The 22308-nt window shown below is 35.8% G+C and overlaps 1 protein-coding gene across 1 annotated transcript in view; it reads right to left on the bottom strand.

Annotated features, from left to right (window-relative positions):
- Window positions 1-4464: 4464 nt before the first annotated feature.
- Window positions 4465-22308, bottom strand: part of GASK1B (golgi associated kinase 1B) — a 45165-nt gene continuing 27321 nt past the window's right edge. Inside the window, exons 3-4 of the mRNA XM_014780234.2 lie at window positions 10267-10493; window positions 4465-7389 (exon numbers count right to left, since the gene is read on the bottom strand). Of these exons, the coding sequence (XP_014635720.1) occupies window positions 7182-7389; window positions 10267-10493 (435 nt within the window). The 3' untranslated portion in view covers window positions 4465-7181. The remainder of the gene's footprint in view (window positions 7390-10266; window positions 10494-22308) is intronic.

Genomic DNA, 22308 nt, shown 5'->3' with positions numbered 1-22308 from the left:
TACACCCACCCATTCCAAAATTTTTGCCCTGATATTTAATTCGTCACATGTTCTAGATTTATTCTTCACCTAAAAATTTTATTTCCGAGCCCAAGATATCTCTTCCTCCTGACTCTCAGGTGGCTTCTTTCAAAGATCCCTTTCCCCAAACCATCACACTTCTTAGGGCTCTGATACATGTCATATGACATGGCAAGACAGTCTAATACAAGGACTTTGACAGAAGAAACTGAATGTGAGCGGACAAAAAAATTAAAAGGTTTACCTTTTATGGAGGACTTTCTATCAATGGACTAAAGCAGTGCTGCTCAACCAGGGAATGATTTTGCCTCCCAGAAAATATTATGCAATATCGGGAGACATTTTTGGTTGTCACAGCTTGAAGGGGTGTTACTACTGGCATGTAGCAGGTAGGCTGAGCTAAAGTCAAAATTTAATTAGGAATTTGCATGTGTGTTTTTTTCTTTCGCTGAGGAAGACTTGCCCTGAGCTAACGTCCATTGCCAATCCTCCTTTTTTTTTTTTTTCGCTTGAGGAAGATTAGCTCTGAGCTCACATCTGTGCCAATCTTCCTCTACTTTGTGTGTGGGACACCACCACAGCATAGCTGGTGAGTGGAGTATGTCCGCACCTGGGATCCGAACCTGTGAACCCAGGCCGCTGAAGCAGAGCGCGCAGAACTTTAACCATTACGCCACTGGGCCAGGCCCAGAAATTTGTGTTTTAATTAGAAATTTGCTACTCTGGATGCTGCCACGTCATTCGTCTTTAAACACAACATATTATCTCTACTTGTCACCAACAAGATGAGTAAGACAAAGGAAATGACACAAAACTAGCAGCAAATAGCATTGCTACAATAGCCACCAAAACTCCTGGCAAAGTTCTGTATTTTAACTCGCACTTGTTACCTGATTAAAAGAGAGAAAGATTGACTCTCTTCTAAGAGATGCTATAACTTATTTCATCCTTCTCTTAAGAAAGACCTGAGTCCTGCAAGCTTAATCATAATATATTCTCACCAAGTTAGAAAGGATATCTGAATCACAGTTCATTTAAAAAAAAAAAAAGTACTATGAGATAAAAAAAAATGTTGACCTCAATTTTTAATGTTCCCAAGAGTCTGAATTGAGGATACAGAACAAGATCTCTTGTTCTCCTAAACAGAAGTTGAGCCAATAACATAGGGTACTTTATGAGCCAAATAATGTCTGGTGTCCTGGAGCTAAAGAAAATGTTGGCACCTCTTGCAAAATCACAGCTGTTTCAGTCTCACTTAGTGACTGGTCCCACTCTCTGCAGCCCAGTTTGCCTTTTGAAATATAGCACAGCTAGCTATTCTGGAGCATGTGATTAAAGCCCCTGACAAGGGAGGTTTTATTTTTTAGTTCTTTGTCTCAAAAGCTTTAGAAATCTTGACAAGTACTGCTAAGAAATACAGATTACTTTTTTAGAAAGACGATGCATAGAGATTTCTTAATGTGCACATTAATTGTGCATATTTTTATCAACAAACTAAATGCACTTTGGAATCATGAGGGGAAAAGGTACCTTTCTAAGATTAAAAAAAAAAATGTTGAACTAATTTAACTATATGCAATACTGTTGTAAGAAAGGATTTCTGTGACTTCATTCACTTACCACGTGCATTTTTAGGTTGTGAAACAGTCTGCCAGCAACTCCTCTGGGTCAGACCTTTTGTACAGCAGAGCCCATAATCCCGGGAGACTGCAGAGCTTAAAAATTAAGGAAGACGCCATATTTTGACTTAAATCAGCGGTGCCAGAACGAGAAGAGGGGTAAAAGGTGAATGATATAGACACTCTGAATTCTTCTGACAGGCCAAAGGAAGAGTAAGAAAGGGTTACAGTTCTTTGCATAAATGGCAAGGAAATAATTCCATTGGGAAAAGTTCATTCATTTGTTTAGGAAATTGTTTTATAAAAAGCAGGAACATTATGCTCATGCCCAGAAAACCACTGGCAGTAAATCAAATAACTTCATTTAATTGTATACATGAACTTGCTTCATGCTCTAAAACACTAGAAAGTAAGTGACTATCTATCCGGGATCTTTTGTATAGAAGAGCAAAAATATCAGGTAACTGACAATCTTTAATAAATTAAAGGATTAAATAAAAGTAAAATCAAAGGATTCATTCTCTAGTTGAGTAAATGAATGGTAGTGAATTTGGGACTGATGGCCTGGGCTGAAAATATTACAGTATTACTAAAGACAATGGTCCCTCAACTTTTATTGGTATCCCATTAAATACTTTAAATAAAGTTTAAATAATTTTAAATTAAGCTTAAATCATTTTAAAAATTATTTAAATAATTTTTTCCAGAACCTAAGTTTCCACCTTTGTATAAAAACAAAACTTTTAAAACATATTAGGTGAAGATCTTTCTAAAGTGTACAATATTATTTCCCACCTTCTTAAATATACTATACAGCAAGAGTTCCTAACCTGGGAGATCATAGACCTGAGAGGGAAGAGTTCCAGAGATGGCTATCCCAGGGTCCAAAAGTCCTTTGAAAATATATGCAGAATTGTGTAGATAGGCTATACTTTTAATTAGCTTCTCAAAATGATCCAGAACATACATACGCGAGCATGTTTTTGATTAATCAGGGTTTTCATTATGAGCATCTACTATTGTACCACCATACTGGAACACAGTGATGTCCTCAGGACATATTAAGAAGAATGGGTCTATTTGTCCAGCCACAAAAATGACTCCAAATAGTCATTTTAAGCAGTAATGTCAACAATAGATTAAAGATAGAGTCAAACTCACTGTGAGTACAAAATCTTCCCTCTAGTCTAAGAGTTTATTTCTGGACACTCCTCAAAGAATTGATTTCCTCAACTTTTTTCTACTAATGCTATAACTTAAAGTCTAGTTACAGGTCTCAATTGATGATTAACCCACTAAAAGTTACTTATTAATTTGTACATCCACATTGCCTAGCACATAGCACGACACATCGTAGAGCCTCAGTCAACTGTGCAATGGGATTATCAAAAGTTTCATACTATGAGAAGCTTCCTTGCTTTATTCCACTCCTTGCCAGTTCACAAAAAATGTGCCCTAAAATTATTAATACACATGAATATGCCCATGTAAGACTTTCAGGGTTTATTGAGCTAGTGTTTCTTATTTTATTGTTGTAGACAATGAAATCTGTGAGAAAGTTTTGGCTTTCTAACTTTTGAAATCATTTCCAACACTGAAGATTCTAGATCAACCATTTCTGTAAATTTAGACAAGTAACTTTGCCTCATTTAGCCTCAGTTTCTTCATCCAGAAGTTAAGGGTGTTGGACAAGATGCTGATCACATGGTACCATTCAGTTCTTAAATCATGTAACTATGTTTTGACAGTTTAAGTAAAATTTTCAAAAATTTAAAATCATGACTCTCAAGAAAATAAAATTATATGACTCAGCAGTCAAAAGTTTATTAAAGCAAAATTTTCAAAAAGGTAAAACTGTGACTCCTATGTAAATGTAAAATGAACACATGTCAAAGATTTTATTCAAATAATTAATTAACAAGGGAAACAGTAAGATGGCAAAGGCATTTCAACGAGTTTTGAAAAGCTAACTATTTATAGGCAATGTTAGGATAAGATTGCTGGACTAGATGTAAAACTGGTTAATGTCCAACAGGGTAATAAACTATAAAACCATTAGGGTTGTCTTTTCCACCAGACAGAAATTATTTGCATCTCTATGGGATAAAAATCTACAAGTTAACCTCTGCCCTACAACATTGTTCAAGAACCCATTCAATACAAAATCAAGCTCAGCACTGCACTGAAAGAACACTCAAAAATCTCTCCTGGCTATTTCCAAGTATCAGATTATTTTTCTGACAAGTTGATTTATCTTGCATGAATAAAAGTTCTTAATTCTTGATGATACCATTTAGTTTTTAGAGGAAGGTCTTTATTGTCTTTATTTGACCCATGTACAATTTCCATACCATCTTTTCAGACTAGTTCCCTAAACGTGCCTTACTTTGTCTTGTGCTGAGATAAACATTAGGATTTCATAAGATAGTGTGTAAATGAATCTACATCTAGTTTATTGTATTCATTAGATATAATGCAATGTATGTTTAAAGTTACAATGGAACAAACGAGCTATTACACAAGTTCAGAGATTATACATATTTTGAGCATAAGTCTAAGACATTTTATATTTCGATAAGTTCCTCGAGTGTCCAATAAACTTAATAAATACAAATGCTATAAAGAAAACTTTAAACATAATTCTAAGTCTTACCCCAAGCAAAGAAAAGAAAGCCAAAAATTAAATATTCTCTTATAGTTTATGATATCTGTTAACTAATTTGCATACCACCTAAAACAATGCTATACATGCACCAAGAGAAAGCATATTATCACTAATAATGATATAAATACATGCATACACAAACACAATCCAATAAAATGCTTGACTATTCAATTGTTTCTTTTATTACGGATAAACATAGCAAACATTCCTCCATACTTAACTTCTGAAAAGTAACCCATCTACAAAAGAAAATGGACCCATCTACAAAATAAAAAGCTCACATCTTTAATTTCTAATATTTTTATTACAGATTTGTAAGATATGCATTTATTTTCATATCCTCAGCTTAAAGAAAATAAATCACACAAGAATAAGCTTTTGTATCTCTGCCAAGGTAAATTGCTCTATTTTAAATTTATCAAGTTATAAATAGACCACATAATGTGCTTATGTGAACTAAACCACAGCATAATCTGAGTACATCTGAAAGGCACAGAGTATTCTCACTGTTTCAGTAAGAGAAAAGAAGAGTAATACTTATTATTAGAATTAAAAGCTTGGCCTTCAGCTATGCATTATTCAAAAATAATACAGCATGAATTATTCACTGATTATAAAACAAAATACATTGTTGAAAAGCAAAGGTGACTAAATAAACATGTGTTCCCGGAACTTTTATTTAATATTAAGCATTTTGGAATAACTGGAGGCAAATAAAGAAAGTCAGACTCACATATGGGAGGACCAAGCTGCCCAAGAGCAGTATAGCTTGAGACACAAAATTAAAGCTCCCTTCTAAGGAGCCTGGAATTCCCACCACCAATATCACAAATTTGGATTAAGATGGTATAGTCCATAAAAGCATATTAAAATGCAAATACGCCACCTTGATAAGACAAGGTGTAAGGCAACTTGACAGAGTTATTTCAAGTCAGTGACTCAAAGTAGAACCTGGGTCTCCAAACTTTTGTTAGGCCAATTTTTCATTAATATGTTGATTAATGAGAGAAAAAGGGATCTTAAAAAGCCCAAATGCAGCAGGTAAACGTGGAGACTCAGGAGAGCCAAAGAGTATTCTGAATGTGTGGGACCAGAGGGAGGCACTCAGGGCAAAGAGGGAAAATCAAAGAGGAGAATAGTCTGGAAACCACTCTCCAAGGGTCAGCCCAGCAAATAAGGGTGCTAAAAAGGAGTACTTGAATTCAAGCCTAGAAAAGTTATAATCAGACAATCAAATAATCCACCTCTCCTTGGTCTATCTTCTCTTCTACTTAACATGTTATTTTGACATTTTGTCCTTATACATTTTAATAAATTAGAATCTATAGATATGTTCTTTTTAAAAAACTTAACCTTTATTGTAATATCTTTACTAGTTCTAACTTACAGTGAAGCTGAGTTACCCTCTATCAGAACACAGAAAATGGGGTCCCTTTAGCAATAACATACAGAACCGCGAAAACAGAGGATAAATGTATTATAAACATTTTTAAATTGTATTTTTGAGCTTTCCAGGAAAGAAGTCAGCATATCAGCTTTTAAATAAAAGGTGAGGTGTGTGGGGGTGGGGAGGGTGGGAGAGTAATGATTTGTGTGAGATTTGAAACCTCTATAAGAACATCTAACATACATGATGACGTGAGTATCTTCCAAGGACATGAAGACCCAACACATAAATACTATATGTCCATGTCCTTCCACCTAATTAAAAAGTTGGTAGAGGGAGTTTGGGGAGAATTGTTTGAGGCTTAATATTGCCCAAATTTGCTGTTTTAGTTCCAGTTATGCACTTTCATTGAGGAGAATTCAACAGAGTCAGGTTCTAGTTTAATTTGTTCATATTTCTCGTATTGGAATAAGCCAAAAAATATATTTACACACCTTCAATATCTGGTCCTACTGTCAATATCTGGGCAATATCAATTAAATCAGTTTAAATATAATTACACAGAACAAATTTGAAGGAATTTACTATTATTCATAAAATATATAGAAAATTATAGTACACCTTTGGTAAAAATTACAAATTTTTTTAGAGCGCCCATTAAAAAAAAGATACTCTACAAGTACAGTTTCAAATACGTAACTTTATATCTTAAAATTGTTTAATTTTTAAGCCACTAGACATAAATTGGACCAAAATTGAGAGAGCAAAACTACCTAATGTATAAATTGTCAAATTTGGATGGTTTCTATACTGATAACAAAATAAATTTCTAAAGAGAAATGGAAAATGTGATTCTCGCTGCTCAGAATCACAGAGATGGCTGATCATTTATAGATACAATAGAATATACACTGATAGTTTTGCAAATAACCCACCATTTCTACTTAGAATTATTGTATGCTCTGATGTTTTTGCAGATCATGAGCCTCAGTTTTCCAATGTAGAGTTGGCTCTGGGTAGCGTTGGGACTACTCTGCTTTAACAATCAAAAACAGAAGAATGTCAAGAACCATTCCTATTAGTATTTGGTCAGACCAGTCAAAATGGCATAAAATATGGTTTATTAAAGGAATCAGTAGCTCTGGTTTACACTGTTCTATTACACGACATGACAAATATTTTAACAAAGCTAGCTGGTGTAATAACTGCAACTGTTCTGTAATCAGATGTTGAGACTCACATGACATGTGACATGATGTTAGAGACAAATATAAACAAAAAAATTTTTGAGCAGTATGTTTTTCAAAAGCATTTTAAGTCTGCCTATAATGCTCAGGCTTATCATACATATTTGGTTAAATTCATTTATTTTATGTATTTCATCTACATTGCCTCATTCCTAAAAGGGCTTGAGGTTTGCGTACATGATTTAAAAACAAAAACAAAAATGCATAAATATATCTAGTACTCTAGCCAGAAGATCCTTTTGTTATTCATCCATAGGTAATACTTTGGCCCCATGTGCGTTGATGTAGGTGAGAAGGATTTTGGCTCTCTGTTCTATCACATCGATAAGCTTTTCAATTCCTTGTCTACCTCCTTGACTTTCCCAATAAACTTTATCAAGAAACAGAGACTGAAGGAGTTTCTGCCGTAAGTGCTGGCTCTTCAAAACAGAAACTGCAGATTCGGGAAACCTGAAAAGATAAAATGATATTTCAGTCTTAGTAATTGCTTGGAAATATTATGCCTTACCCAATTGTTCTGCCCTTCATTAATCTGGCATAAATCACACTATCAAATAGTACCTTGAGAATCAAAACATTTTTATCACTGTCAAGCTGACACTTCTCTTAATAATAATATAGTAGAAGAATATGTTTCAAGAGAACTGAATTTTCTATACCGTTGAGAACTTGACATACTAACATCTTACTGAAGGTCATTATATGTAGGCAAAGAGAGGCAAAGAATTAACAAGGATTCTGTCAGCCTGGCAAAAATCCTTTCCTCAATCTTCAGCTCATTTCACCCATAGAAATCACTTCAATCTGTCAAGTAGAATAGTATCCTCATAAGTGTCAACGTGGGGTTTTATGCAAGAAAATATGAGAAGCAAAATGCTGGCAATTTCAGTAAAATACTCTTCCTGAGTAGAAGTTGCATGAGTGAATTTAATGTAAAATAATCCAAAATATATGTAGTAAAAAGAGAAAGGAATCATTCCAAAATGCCCAATTAAATAAAGAATTGCCTTTGATTCAGATTATACTTCAGAAATTCTGAGGCTCTAGGGGCATTTTATTAACCTGGAATACTAAATTGTTTTCAAACAAATTTAGCAAATCTCAAGTTTTAGAGCCAGGGCATTCCACAATGAACCATCTCTCTGGAAAACCTGAAGCCAATTTAGAAGGGTCCTTGCTGAATTGCCTTAAGAGAGTACATTGTGCTTTCTGCTCTTTATTTAGAAAGTATACAGCTAGCACGTACATTATCTGAAGGACATAGTAAAAATTTCTGGTTCAAACTCATAAGTAATGTTTTGCTGAATCTCCAATTTGGCTCCTCCTAGCTTTCATTAAAATGCTGATGAAAGCACAGTAAAAATATTGGGGTTTAGTAGTAATTTTCAAGTAGACCTAGTTGTTCCTTAAAAACTAAAAGAACATATACTTGTTTGAAGAGCAGAGTTTGCCAAAAGTTTCAAGCCTTCTAAGCACCTTTTCCAAATTTCAATGGCGCAAGCTGGGGATGGCCCTCAGGGGGCACGAAATACAAGGGATCCAGGCGCTCCAGGACTTCTCATGCTGCAGAAAGACCAAAGGCCAGAGCTGGATGTGCTTAATGAGTCTGACTAAGTGTGGAATTCAATAACGCTAAGATGCTCTGAGCTCCCTGAAGACATGGACTATTTAATTTAGTGGCCATAGTATTAATTATGTAGGCATTTTTGCACTATGAAGTATTAATAATCTATGATTTATAAATTCTATGGCCCTTCAACTAATTTAGCTGTGGCAGAACGTATGATGGAAATGAGATGATCTCTTCAGTGACTAATCCTTTCTGTGAAAGAAAATAAAAAAATTACCTGTCTTTGCATTACATTGATTAACAGGAATATTCTCTGCGTAAATATGGGTTAGCAAAGTCTTCATTTTTGCTTTTCAATGTGTGAATTACATATTCAAAGAAGATTTAACTTTAAACTCATTACTCCTCATGCATTTAAAGTTAAATCTTCTTTGAAAGCATAAATAAAAGAGTGTTCATATTTATATGAATGGATGGAATAGATAGATTGTATTCTCTAGGCACTCCTAATTCTAAGAGGAAATTTAGGAATTTAAGACGATTTTGTAATATTAACTCAGTAAGTGATGCCTTAGGTATGTAAATTTTCTTACCCATAAAATTTCCTTAATTTAGACACATAAAAGAGAGAATCTACCATATATTCTACCTTCAATCCACAAAGAGATGTGTGGAATAGGTCATAACAGGGCAAGACCTGGCAAAAATTCATGAAATTGGGGTTCATGAAACTCTCATAGGAACAGTATTGTCTCTAGTGTTGAAAGTGCATAAAATCCACATTACCTAATTCATAGTGCTGGGAAGAACTATTGAAATATGCTTCAGAGTATTATTGACAAGAGAAATAGTAACAGCATGAACACCACAAGTTATTGCAGAACAATTATTGGACTTGGCTTCAGAAGACCCAGGTTCTACCCTCAATTTTAGACTTGCTCATGTGCTTTCCAGCAGTCACTTAGCTTCACACAGCTGGTTAACTATTTTACTAATGCACCCCTCTATTTTCAAGTCTCAGACATACTCCAGTTTGTTAGTCACTCTGATTTCTAAGGTTAGAAGGCCATGAAGAGTGGCTATGAGGTGGAGCCTGAAATCTAGCCTACGGTGGGGTTTCTGACACTATTAAGTGTCTTAGTTTCTTTTATTTCCAAATAGATCTGAGCTCAAGATATTGTTTCCCATAATCTACGTCTACTGGAAGGATTTTCAAATGCTCAAAAAACCCTCGTACCTGGATTAAACAGCCTCTGTCTTTTGATACTGTGTTCTACTTGGCAGATTGCCTCTAATTTTCCATCACATTCATAAAAGTCCCTCGAGTTTATTATGCCTTTGGACATCCTGCCATGTCAATATCTGCATGTCTGTTAGTTCCCCTGTCCCAAGACCTAATAATGGAGCCTTTGCCACCTGCTTATCTCTGCTCTGCCAGTTCCTAATCCAGAGATCCCTGCATGCTTCCAACCTAACGCACATGGATTTGCGCAGTGAGGGCCAAGCTACATGATGGATGTGAATGTAGTGAGAGCTTTGTAGGTTGCATGGGTTGTGAGAGTGACACCCTGGCTGCACTCTTGTTCTGTTCCACTTGGGTTTGTTTCTCTTTTCTGAGCCTCCATTCTCAGATTCCACATCCACAATTCCTTTCAAGGGTTAAATCGATCAGACATAGGATGTGACTTTTCTCAAAACCTTGCTAATTATTTAATATAAATGATGTCCTGGAGATGTTCCTATATCACAAAACTTACTCTTTGATGCCTTCTAACAATTTGAAGTTTAAGTTATCTTCGCTTCTGTCAAAGAAACCCTTGTTGTCTATGAAGACCAAATGCCTTGGGTCATGCTTTCGCTGGATAATGTGTGCTAGAGCCACAGCATCTTGGTTGTCACATTTTGGCCTCAGTCCATTCTGTACACAGGCATCTTCCTTTCGAGGTCTGAATCCACAGCAATTTGAATCTAAGCGATTATAAATCTGGAAAGGGAAAAAAAGAATCCAAGATACTGAGTAAAAACAAAACTTGGGAAAGTTAGAAGATTTCCAAAGAACTAGTGCTTTTTAAAGAGCTGAGTTGCCAGCATCTAATAAGGCCAGGCTCATTTAATTAAAGGCAACTGTCAGAATAAGTCCAAGGTTCATATCCTTCTGACTCAGCTGTGGTTATAAGCACTTCCAGCTTCTGCTAACAGGTCCAAGGTCAGATCATCCAAGTTAGACATCTCCACCCTTAATATTCAAGGTTTCCACTGACATCACATATAGACACACGGCCAGAAGAATCTCTGATTCTATTGGTGACAGAAGATAGAAACCTTGTAATTTACATATGCAGAAGGCTATATCTTATTTTCTCTCTCGGGTTGGTTATAGAAAACCAGAGCTATCTCAGTGGCTCTAAAAGTTGACTATATCCCCTACCCTCTCTGGCTTCAGTATTACAACATCTAATCTGAAATAACATAGAACAAATCTACTGAAAAGATATGAGATCCAATAATGATAACTAAAAACACTAGCTGAGATGGAGCCCACAGCTAGATTCTAAAGAAGTGAGCAGAATTAACAAAACTATTGGTCCTATTGGGGTCTATTATGAGGAATCAGGCTACTCCCTATGGAAGAAGTTAAACAGAGATTAATTAGAAAACGGAGAATTGGGTTATTTCCATTGCTTTTGGGCAAGGAAAGAAATAATATTTATTAATCAGGGTAAACTAAAGCCTGGGGTCAGGAGTTAGATAAATTTAAGGTCAAATCTCTATTCTCACACTTGTTAGCTCTGCGACCTTGTGTAGATTCCTTTACATCCCTGACTCTCAAATTAATCACCTGCATAATGGGAATGAGAGTATTCACCCTGCACAGTTAGTGGGAAGATTAACGAAAATGTTTGTACACCCTCCAGCCCTGACTCAGGCATCTAGAAGATACTCAAAAAATGAAAACTGGGGGCTGGCCTGGTGGCATAATGGTTAAGTTCACGTGCTCCACTTTGGCGGCCCGGGGTTTGCAAGTTTGAATCACAGGCGTGGACCTACGCATTGCTCATCAAGCCAAGCTGTGGTGGCGTCCCACATACAAAGTAGAGGAAGATGGGGACAGATGTTAGCTCAGGGACAATCTTCCTCAACAAAAAGAGGAAGACTGGCAATGGATGTTAGCTCAGGGCCAAGCTTCCTCACCAAAAAAAAAAAGAAAACTGTTATTACTATTGTTGAGACACATACATACACACTGTATGAAGTGATTTACCTCAAAATGAGTCTCCAAGGCAAAGGTAATTTCTCCATTTTAATGAAGGAAAACAGAATCTCAGAGAGATTAAATAACCTGCTCTGGGTAGAATATTAGTAAGTAACAAAGTTAAGATATAGACACAGTTATGTTTGTCTCCAAAATTCATGATTTTTCCCCCAATACATCATGTGAATAGTTTAAGGTTAGTTGAAGATTGTACATATGCTCATGATTTAAAAGATGGCTAGACACAGATTGTCACTTTTATTCTTTTAGCACTAAATTCCCATACTTTCTCCTCCTCCTGTCTTTATGCAGATCCCGCAGGGCTGGCCACTCTAGGGTGCCAGTTGCTAATAAAGGAAAGCAGAAAGAGTAGTACCAAAATTTAGCCTACTTTGAAATGATCATTCATTCATTCATTCAACAAATGTTTATTGAACATCTTCTACCACCTATCAGTGAGCTAGGCACCAAGGCAAATGTGGTCCACGGACAGCACTTCCCCATCACTACTTCCAGAGGAAAATGAAGTGGTCATTTAATTTTGCCTTACTACCACAGCAAACTTTAAGAACTGGGCAAATGACCGTCCTCTCCATTTTCTGCATATACGTGGACTTTGTATCAAACAGCATACTTTGAGAAGCAGGGATTATAAGAGAAGTTAGCATAAGCCAATTTTCTATGATATTATGTAAAACCAGTCACATGGAGCAGGGATGGAGCCACGAAGCATTTGGACAGCGCAGAGGGTACACAGCTGGTCTAGAAACAATCTACAGATAAGGGAGGCCTCCCTCAGGATTGGTTCCAGGCAGCTGATCCACGGGGCCATAAGTCTAACCATTAGTTTATCCAAAAGATCACATAGGTTGACTCCAGGGAACAGTTAAGTTCCCACTGCTGGTTAAAGTGCATGTGTTTGACATGAGGATAGGAAAGTTTCCCAAAGGTGAGCAAGAGTGCTCTAAGCAAATCACTATAGGTTAAATGAAAAAAGCATAAATTATAGTTAAGTCCACGTGCTCTGCTTTGGCAGCCCGGGGTTCGTGGGTTCAGATCCCGGGGGCAGACCTACACACTGCTCATCAAGCCATGGTGTGGCCGTGTCCCATATACAAAATAGAGGAAGATTGGCACAGATGTTAGCTCAGGGCCAACTTTCCTCACCAAAAAAAAAAAAAGTATTAGAAAAATTTATTGAGCCCTTCTTCCTCAAACAATTTCATTCCTTTTTTGTAGTACCTTGACTGCCTTTGAATATAAGAGAAACCAAATGATATAAAGAGATTGCATCTGACCGCCAATTATTTAAATTAAGATCAGGGAGTCAGAGAGAACATAAAAAAATAACTCTTTTGGAAGCTGCTTCTCATCCAATCTCCCGTTTTTAATATACATCAGCTAATAATTCTCAAAGAATCTCTATACCATTTTTCCATCATTATGTTACGTTTATATCCAGTTATGATGACATTACATAGGGGAAAAAACTAAATCCTATTTAATTTTTACTACAACATCAAGGTCTGTTATGTTGGATAAACGCGTTTAGAACTGAACTTTGAAGGACAAATCTACCAACCACTTCTTAAATAGCGCTCTGAACCCTAAGCTCTTTCTTCATTGTTGATTTCATGGTGGTGGGGAAAGGACTAAGACATAGAGCTACATTTCTGTTATTTCTACAATAAAGCCATGAGTATCATATACAATAAGGTTAAATAATAAACACTTCAGAGTTTAGGCCCTAACCCTCAGTACCTCTGTAAATATTATACCTCTTTATTTTTAAACTACAAGAAAGCATTAAAAGTTAGAGGTGGAAAAGACCAATTTAGGTCATCTTTTTGTTGCCTTCCCAACATTACCTTGTTTCCTACAGTATATTTTTAAAGAGCTTTGTCTGATCTAATTTTGAATCACTCAACAGTCTGTGACAATTTCACTACTTCCCCGACAGACTGCTGTGCCATTCAAGTCTAACAGACCTTATTATTGAAAACGGGTGTCTGCGTTCAGCTCAATTTCTCTTCCAGAAAATGTTTACCACTCCTTTTATTCAGATCTGTGCATGTACTTGGTGGGTATGTTAACACGTGTTGAGCGTGTGTGTGTGTGTGTCTATACACCTATAGATACAGAATCAGATTGTAAAGGCTCAAATATCTGGGTTTTACTTTCTTCTTATTATTCAACTATAGTAAATTATGTCTTTGTATTATTGCCCTTGTCTAGCAAGGGCTTAAATAGCTCTTAAATCTTGTTCCCTAGCTCTTCTCAGAATTTGGTTTATAGTCTTCCTTTTGAATTCACATTCAATATACCAAAAATAATTTGACCACAAAACCGTAATCCACTCCCTTAAATTCAGTGCCATTCTGCTTGGCATTTAATTTAGTTATATATTAAATATATTTCTGCTTACTTTTAAGAGAGTTTACCTATTTTTCAAAGCCCGACAAAGCATATCCTAGATAGCTATGAATCCATATTATGGTTTTAATATACGGGTTTAGTGCACATATTAAAAGTTACTTCATTTAACTATTGCATGATTAAGCACTGTAGTTCACATCTATGTGTCTATGTTCTTAGATAATTATCCTACAAAGAAGATTATTTGAGGGTAAATTTTGTCAGTTAAACGGTTGTGAGTGTAGATCATCATTATTGGAGCTTATTCAAATTCACATCTCTCACTCTTTAAAACAAGGAATATTTTTGAAAAACTGATCTAAATCTGAAGATTACTGCCAACCATCATTTTCCATAAAATTACTCTTTCCTCTTTTAGGAAAATACATCTTTTCAATGTTTACCTAACTAAAATTATACTCAGAAAAATCCAGGTGTTCCAGCCAAATTTTCTTTGGTGGTGGGGATATTTTTAGATATATTGCCGTCTTCTAAAGTTTTTTTTTTTAATTCCATTTTCCTTTTTGTAGAGTGAGTTTTGCCTGGAGGAAAAAGTGTCTTTTAAGTGGTTCAAGTTATGTTCACAGAGCCTCTGCTGCTCTGACTAGCTCTCCAAAGCCCATTAGAAATCGACAGAAATCCAATGACTTTCCACTCTTTTGCACAACTCCCGTTCTAGCTGTGTCTTCAAAAATTGGGTCTACCAAAGCAATTGTGGTGGTTTCTTCATATTTTCTTTTTCCTCAAAACAATGCCATTAAATGACTAATTTCAGGCAATGCCTAAACAAAGGCATCAAAAAGTATTCTAAAAGTGCTGCTAATACTAATAATGAAGAACATAATAGCAGTCATTGATTGAGTGTTTGTTATGTGCCAGGAATTGTACTCTTAATGCTTTACATGTGTTATCTCATTTAATCCTCATAGCAACCTTAAGAGAGAGGTGCTACCAATAGTCCCACTTGATAAATGAGGAAACTGAGACACAAAGAGGCTGGTTCACTGACCCAAGGTGCCTCTGTTCATTAATGACAGAACTCAGGATTTTAACCCAGATGTCCATGACTCCAAAGTCCATGGTCTTATCCATCCCGATTGTATCTCTGAGGTACAGCCTCCACGGTGGTACTGCACAAAAGCAGGTGCATTTGTGTAGGACATTAAATGATACCATGATCAATAAATAGTGGTTATAAGGTTTCAGCAGAAATACAAAGAACTTCAGTTCAGGGCAAAACTCATGATGGAGAAAATATTGCAGTTGGGTTTTAAGAGACAGGCAGTATTAGCTAAAAAACAGGCAAAGGTCTGAAGGAAGAAAATCAAAGATACCTTTAGAGAATCTGAGAGTATATTAGCCCAGCGCTTCTCAGACTGTCTGTAGTGAAAGACCAGGTGTTTTTGTTTTTTCTTTCCCCTGGTCCCACAATCCATGTGGACTGTTGCTTTGTTAAAATAAATGAATGAATGAATAAATAAATAAATAAATAATTTATTACTAGAGAAATAAAATGTTTTTAAATACAAAATACCAGCCAATATTTTGTTAGATTCAATAGATAAATTACTCTACCCAACTGCTATCAAAATTTTTAAATGCTTATTTGCAATTTTTGTACGTATCATGGACTGGTATGAACTAGCATGGGTCCTTGAGTCGCACTTTGAGTAGCACAGCACGAGACTACGCCATTGAGAATAAGGAGAACGTGAAGGCAGGTGGTCAGAGCAAAGGGTGAATGAGAGTACTGTGCCTATAAGGGAAAGCTAGAAAATCCGACATGGCTGCAAGTTTCACTCTCATTTTCTCATGGAGAGCTGGAAGCAAGGTAAAAGGCAAGGGAGCAGAGCACCAGCTGAAAATATTCCAAGAACGAACACTGAAGGGAACCATGGCAGAATGTACTCAGAAGCTGAAGAGAGAGTAAAAGGAAGACGTTCTTTCTAACATAGAAATTCCCCTTATCCAAACATTTTTCTCATTTAATTCTTTTAGTTAAATTACATAACCCTGTGTATTTTTCTACCTCTGTTTTCCTACACCTCTTTAAGGGTCTAAGTGAGTGTGTGTGTGTGTTTGTTTCTGGTTTGGTAAGTCAATATCTTAAGATTTTCACCATCTCTTTTCTAGCTATTTGTTTTTATCATTTAAAAACTGCACCTTTACAAAGAAAATTGCATTTTTAGAGAGAAAGTTTAAATTTCTCTCTACATGCAATCAGTGGAATTTAACATGCAATGAGTGGAATTTAACAATTCATCATAGTAACTTATCCAATGCCTGGCAAATAGTAAGCACTTGATAAATATTTATTATTGAAAGAACTCTGCTGAAAGTTGCTTTTCACTTTGTATTTGGCTATTTACAAAGCTCCTCCACAACACTATCTTCTATTGGGAAGAATCAAATAAGCAAAATAATGGTGGCATGGTAAGACATGGCTCTTTTTAAAGTAGCATCTAGTGAATGGAGTAGGAAAAAACATAGGGAGGGAGCAAGCAATGGAATTGCCTGTGCTTGTCACTTGCTCTTGGTTGGCTTCTTTACGTGGGTTTAATTTCACTAACTATGGACCATGAACTCTTATATCCCACAGAGAGTCCAGGATAACACCTTGTATGTAATAGGCATTTGATAAATACACAATAAGCAGATGTGACAGAAATAACAACAAGACATTCTTTTCTATAATTAGCATTTTTCTGGAAGATTCCTCTGAATCTCAATGATCTCCTTAGACATCTTATTTGTTTTTAGAAAATGCATGGGAGAAAAAAGTCCCATTTTCAGCAATTATCTTATTTCAAAAAGGCAAAAAGACAGTGAGAATCACTGCCATTATCAGCCCCACCCTTAGTACAGAGAAACACAAAACATATGGACTTATTTATTTCTCAGCTAATAACTCACATTGGAAAATCCTCTACATGAATTTGTCTCAGTGTATACTAGTGTATGGTTGCCATGTTATCAGTGGAGCTAGATTGGATTCCTGTAGTCTAACGAATGTGTGAAGGTTGACCAGGTCATAGAGAAGAGCAACCTCAGACAAATCCCACAGTCCCCACGGTACTTGTTAACACAGACCTAGCCTCTTACCTGGGGAGCTACACAAAGGGAAAGCAAAAGTGTTCTCACCAGCCCGCACCTGCAGCACTTGGGAACTCTCACCTCATGAAATAATAGATTTCCTTTTTGTTCTGTGCTGCCATGGCAACAGGTGCCTGTTAAATTAGTATGCATGCAAATGTGACTAGCAGAGCACTTGATGAATGATGAGAAAAGCAAAAATAGTTTGCAATATATACATCTAACAGTGGGCATCGGCTCCCTTGTGCCTCTGCCTCTGTAAATAGCACCGATCGATCTACACCTCCTATACTCCAAAATTCCACATTTAAAAATAACTATCTGTGGAACCAATTCAGCGCAGAATTGCTAGTGTCTTCCACATTACTGAATCATAAGTAAAGACATAACAATATTTCTTTATGTATATGTAAAAATATTTTTAATGCTATAATATATTTGGATCTATTTCTATAGATGCAATGTTTAGAATCCATATACTGCATCTCTGACTAAGTACCAGAAATCAAACATCATTCTGCCACAGAAAGACTCTGGAAAGAGTCATCAGGCAAGTGACAATCTATTTTTAGAGAAAGAAAATTCACGTTCTATAATTTTCACAAGCAGAGCTGCATGAAAATAGCCTCTGCCAAAGGCACACCCACCTTCCTGTAAAGATTTATAAAGAGCACTCAGACTAAGAAAAACAATAATTTTTACATTTTATGAAATTCTGACTTATAGAATGGATCTATATTAAGCAAATAAATTTAAAACAGGAATAAAATAACCAATATAAGTAAAAAATTTTTAAATGCTTTCTCAATGAAATAAAGCACCATTTTTAACAATTTAACATTAAATAGAGTTGTAAATAAGCTTAAAATTGCATGCATTTACATCTGAGAGAATATTGTCATTGAAAATCTTTCTTTTACTTGACTTTATGTGTATTAATTTTTAGTATGCTTATAGAATTTCTATCAATTTTATTTTCCCACATAATGTAGTATTTTATTATGAGAAAATTAACAAAAATAGAGAGACCTAAATGACTATATAAAACACAATTCTGATTATGGTGACAAAGATTCTTTGCTTGATCAAACTTTAGTCAGGCTCCGGAACCTTCTCCTAGGCCTGTCTGTGCACTTCCTTATAAAATCTAGTTTTAGCAAGAAGGCTGCTGAGTCAGTTTAACCAGAACTCCCCATCCTTGATATCTGATCACTCTCCATATCTAATCTAGTTCCTTGTCTGCCACTATAGCCCAGGAGATGTCTGATCACCATGGTCTGTCTTCAGCAAGAATCTGGTTAGGCCAGTTGACCCAGAAGTCCCCTTACCCCTGATGTTTCCTTTTAGTAATTTTCCATTCACCGACCCCTACCCTGCTCTTTGGCTATGAATTCCCACTTGCACATGCTATATTCAGGGCTGAGCCTGATTTCTCTTCCCCACTATAAAATCCCACCGCAGTGGACCCTATACCTATTGCGATGGTCCTGAATAAAGTCTGCCTTCCCATCTTCAGAAACTGTCATTGAATATTTTTCTCTTTAACAATGATTAACACAACCTAATGTAACATATCTAACAGCTATTTAAACTCATTTTTTTACGGAAATCAGCTCTCTTTATAAAAAGTTAATTAATTCTGACAGACTGATTATTTTCTGGTTATTTAAAAACAAATACTACTTGAGAGTAGAATGGTTGTTGCCTGAGGCTGGGGAGTGAGGGAAATGGGGAGGTGTTGATCAAAAGGTACAAACTTTCTTAAAAGATGAATACGTTCTAAGGATCAGACTATAGTTGATACTGTATTGTATATTTGAAATTTGCTAACAGAGTAGATCTTAAGCAGTCTTACCATACACACGCTCACACACACACACAAAAGCAACTATGTGAGGTGACAGATGTGTTAATTAGCTTAATTAAATATTTTAAAAAGTAAATGAAAGTAAACATTTCACAATGTATCTGTATATCAAATCATCACGTTGTATACTTTAAGTATATACAATTGTATTTGTCAATTATACCTCAATAAAGCTAAGGAAAAAAAGAGAAAATAAATAAATAACTTCTACTTTACTAAATTAAACTTTTTCAAAGATTATTTTTACATGTACATATAAAATTTCCTATTTGAAAATGAATTTGTTTCTAGCTCCCTGGATTAGCAAATTGCTATAAAATAAAGCCCTTTACGTAGCTTGGATACAAAATCCCAGGATACAGCTAAAGCACTTTTTACGTCATAAAGTTTCTAATTATCAAAATAACCCAAAAGGGTATGTATTATTTTTTCCCACATTACAAATGAAGAAAAAAGCGCAAGAGGGTAAGTAACCTGCCCAAGGAGACACAACTAGTGAATAATGTAGATTTCTACCAACTTCTGCCTGACATACCACTCTGTCTCCCAAAGTAGAAAAGACCAGATTCTTGCTTTCATGAAGAATACAGTCTAATGCTTTTGTGTGTGTTTGTGTGTGAGGAAGACCAGCCCTGAGCTAACATCTGTTGCCAATCCGTCTCTTTTTTTTGCTGAGGAAGATTGGCCTGGGCTAACATCCGTGCCCATCTTCCTCTACTTTATATGGGACGCCGCCACAGCATGGCTTGACAAGTGGTACATCGCAGCATGCCTGGGGCCTGAACCTGCGAACCCCAAGCCACCTCAGCTGAGCGCACGTACTTAACCACTGCGCCACTGGGCCAGCCCCGACAGTTTAATGCTTTTAAGTATGATTCGCTGTGTGTCCTCCACATCGACCAATATCATATTTGCACAGAGAACATACTCAACAAATGTTTGTTGAAAAAAATGAAAGAATGAATGCCAGCTCCACTCAGTTCACCTATCGAAATCTATCTACTGCAGATGGCTAACTACTAAAAGACCTCTATTAGGCCAGACCTCCATGTTTTCCTCTATCCATTGTCTTGTAAAAAGCTCAGAACCTTAAAATAAAAATCACCGAATCTTAGAACCACAGAAATGTAATACCTTTGAAGTTACTAGGTACTATTCAAAGGGGAGTTTATTTCAGAAAAACTACCCTAGAGTCGCAGTTCTCAAACTTTTTTATTTCAGAATCCTTAACTCTCTTAAAATTATTGAAGACTCACAAAAGCATTCATTTATGTGGGTTCTTTACCATACAGAAATTAAAACTGAAAAAAATTTTAAATAGTTATATATTAATTCATTTAAAAATAATACTATAATATAATTATAGTATTATTTATTATGTATTTATTATGTATGTATTTATTATGTATGTATTATGTAGTATTATAGTAAAAATAATATAATTCATTTAAAAATAACACCCATTACATGTTAACATAGCTTTAAAAGATTGCTAAACTTTCCAAAAAATTAATAAGAGAAATGGAATTGTTCTTTCAAATTAAAATGGGTTTAATGAAAAAAGCAGATAGTTTAGTTCACAATTCAAATGATTGCATAAGTGGTTTCCTCAAGACAACCATTGCACTGTGGGATGCAATAGAAGTGCTTTATGCATTCTTTCCATTTTGTCACACAGAATGTTAAAAAGATGTATAGTCACAGGTAGACACTTAAAAAAATTAATCATTTTTATTGCTTCATCAGGGGCATTCTTAAGTGAATGAGGCATTTATTCCATGTGTTTTTTTCATCTGAGTACAGTGGCAATGAACAGTAGGACGACTATTGGTACAGTTTGGTGCCAGCTTTGATTCATGCTAAGGCAACAACAGATTCACCCACTCTTGCAAATATAAACACAGTGAGAAAGGGAAAAACTGTCTCAACATTATTATGGAAATAGTTTTGACCTCATGGACCCCCTGAAGGGCCATTCTGTGAATGGCACAGAAAAGCCATTGCCCCAAACAGTTCCATTCAATTTGTCCATAAACAGTAATCGTTTTTTGAAGTTCTGTATATCTGTCAGTTATTTGTGTCTATAAATAACACTTTAAATATGATTGGCGAGAGCATGGAACTAATAGAATCCTTATGAACCAGTTCTCACTTAATCCTCTCTGAGTCTACTTCATTGGGCAAATTGAACCATAAATCTTTTAAAAATAATTACATACCAAAAAAAATTGAGCCAAATGAATATCTGCCTTCCTTCTCAGGTGTTCCTACGGAAATACTATTGTGTTAACTTTTCCGTGGTTTTCTTATGTGCTTCCTGGCAGATTTATCCAGAAGTCCAATGCTTAGACCTCCTGTTTGAACCTCAGTCAAACCTCAGTCGATCTCAATCAAGGTTAGTTTCAAACTGTCCATGTTTCAATGGCATAGGATTAGTGGGGAAGCCAATCCCAAAATCTAGCTCGAACAATGCACTAAACAATCTGAAAATCAAAAGGTTATTTGTGGAATTACGCAGGGTTCCTCAAATCCTTAATCTCTCCAGCCCAGCTATGTATACGACAAGATTTAGGATTGAAGCACTCTAACTATGCACTGATCAATTTGAACACAGTCTAAAAATCCCATGGCAAGGATTGAAAAAAGCACAAATGACATACGATTAAATAATATATGTATTACTTATATATACTATTATATGATAATAGTAATAATTAAATACTGCACTTTTGATTAATAATTAAATTAGAATTGACCGGGAAATGCTCAGTTGGTTATCACTTAGCAATATGAGGTTTATGAATATAACTTATTTGACCAGACATTTTTCCCTTTGATTCAGACTGATGCAAGAGCAAAGACCTAAAGACCTATGTTAACCAATTTCCTAGTCCATGTTTTATGCAAATGAGGCTTTAGCATAATCAATGCCAGAAATCTCTGAAAATAAATGCTAGACAGTAGGTGGAAAGAATACATAAAATTCAAAAGGCTTTTAAGTTGGAAGTAGACATCTGAGGAATCTGTATGCTCCTTAACAGGAGGGACATGCTTTGAGACACAGAGAACTCTTAACAGGAAGTGGGCCAGGATCCAGAGAAATATGTTCTTGCTGCAGAGGCCAGACAGCTAATAAACGATGCCTCCATGATGAACTAGGGTCAGTGTGGC

Source organism: Ceratotherium simum, chromosome 12, assembly GCF_057802395.1.
Source record: "Ceratotherium simum simum isolate JZ-2026a chromosome 12, ASM5780239v1, whole genome shotgun sequence".
Taxonomy (NCBI): Eukaryota; Metazoa; Chordata; class Mammalia; order Perissodactyla; family Rhinocerotidae; genus Ceratotherium; species Ceratotherium simum.
The sequence above is the reverse complement of the archived record's forward strand: the minus strand, read 5'-3'. Positions and strand labels throughout refer to the sequence as shown.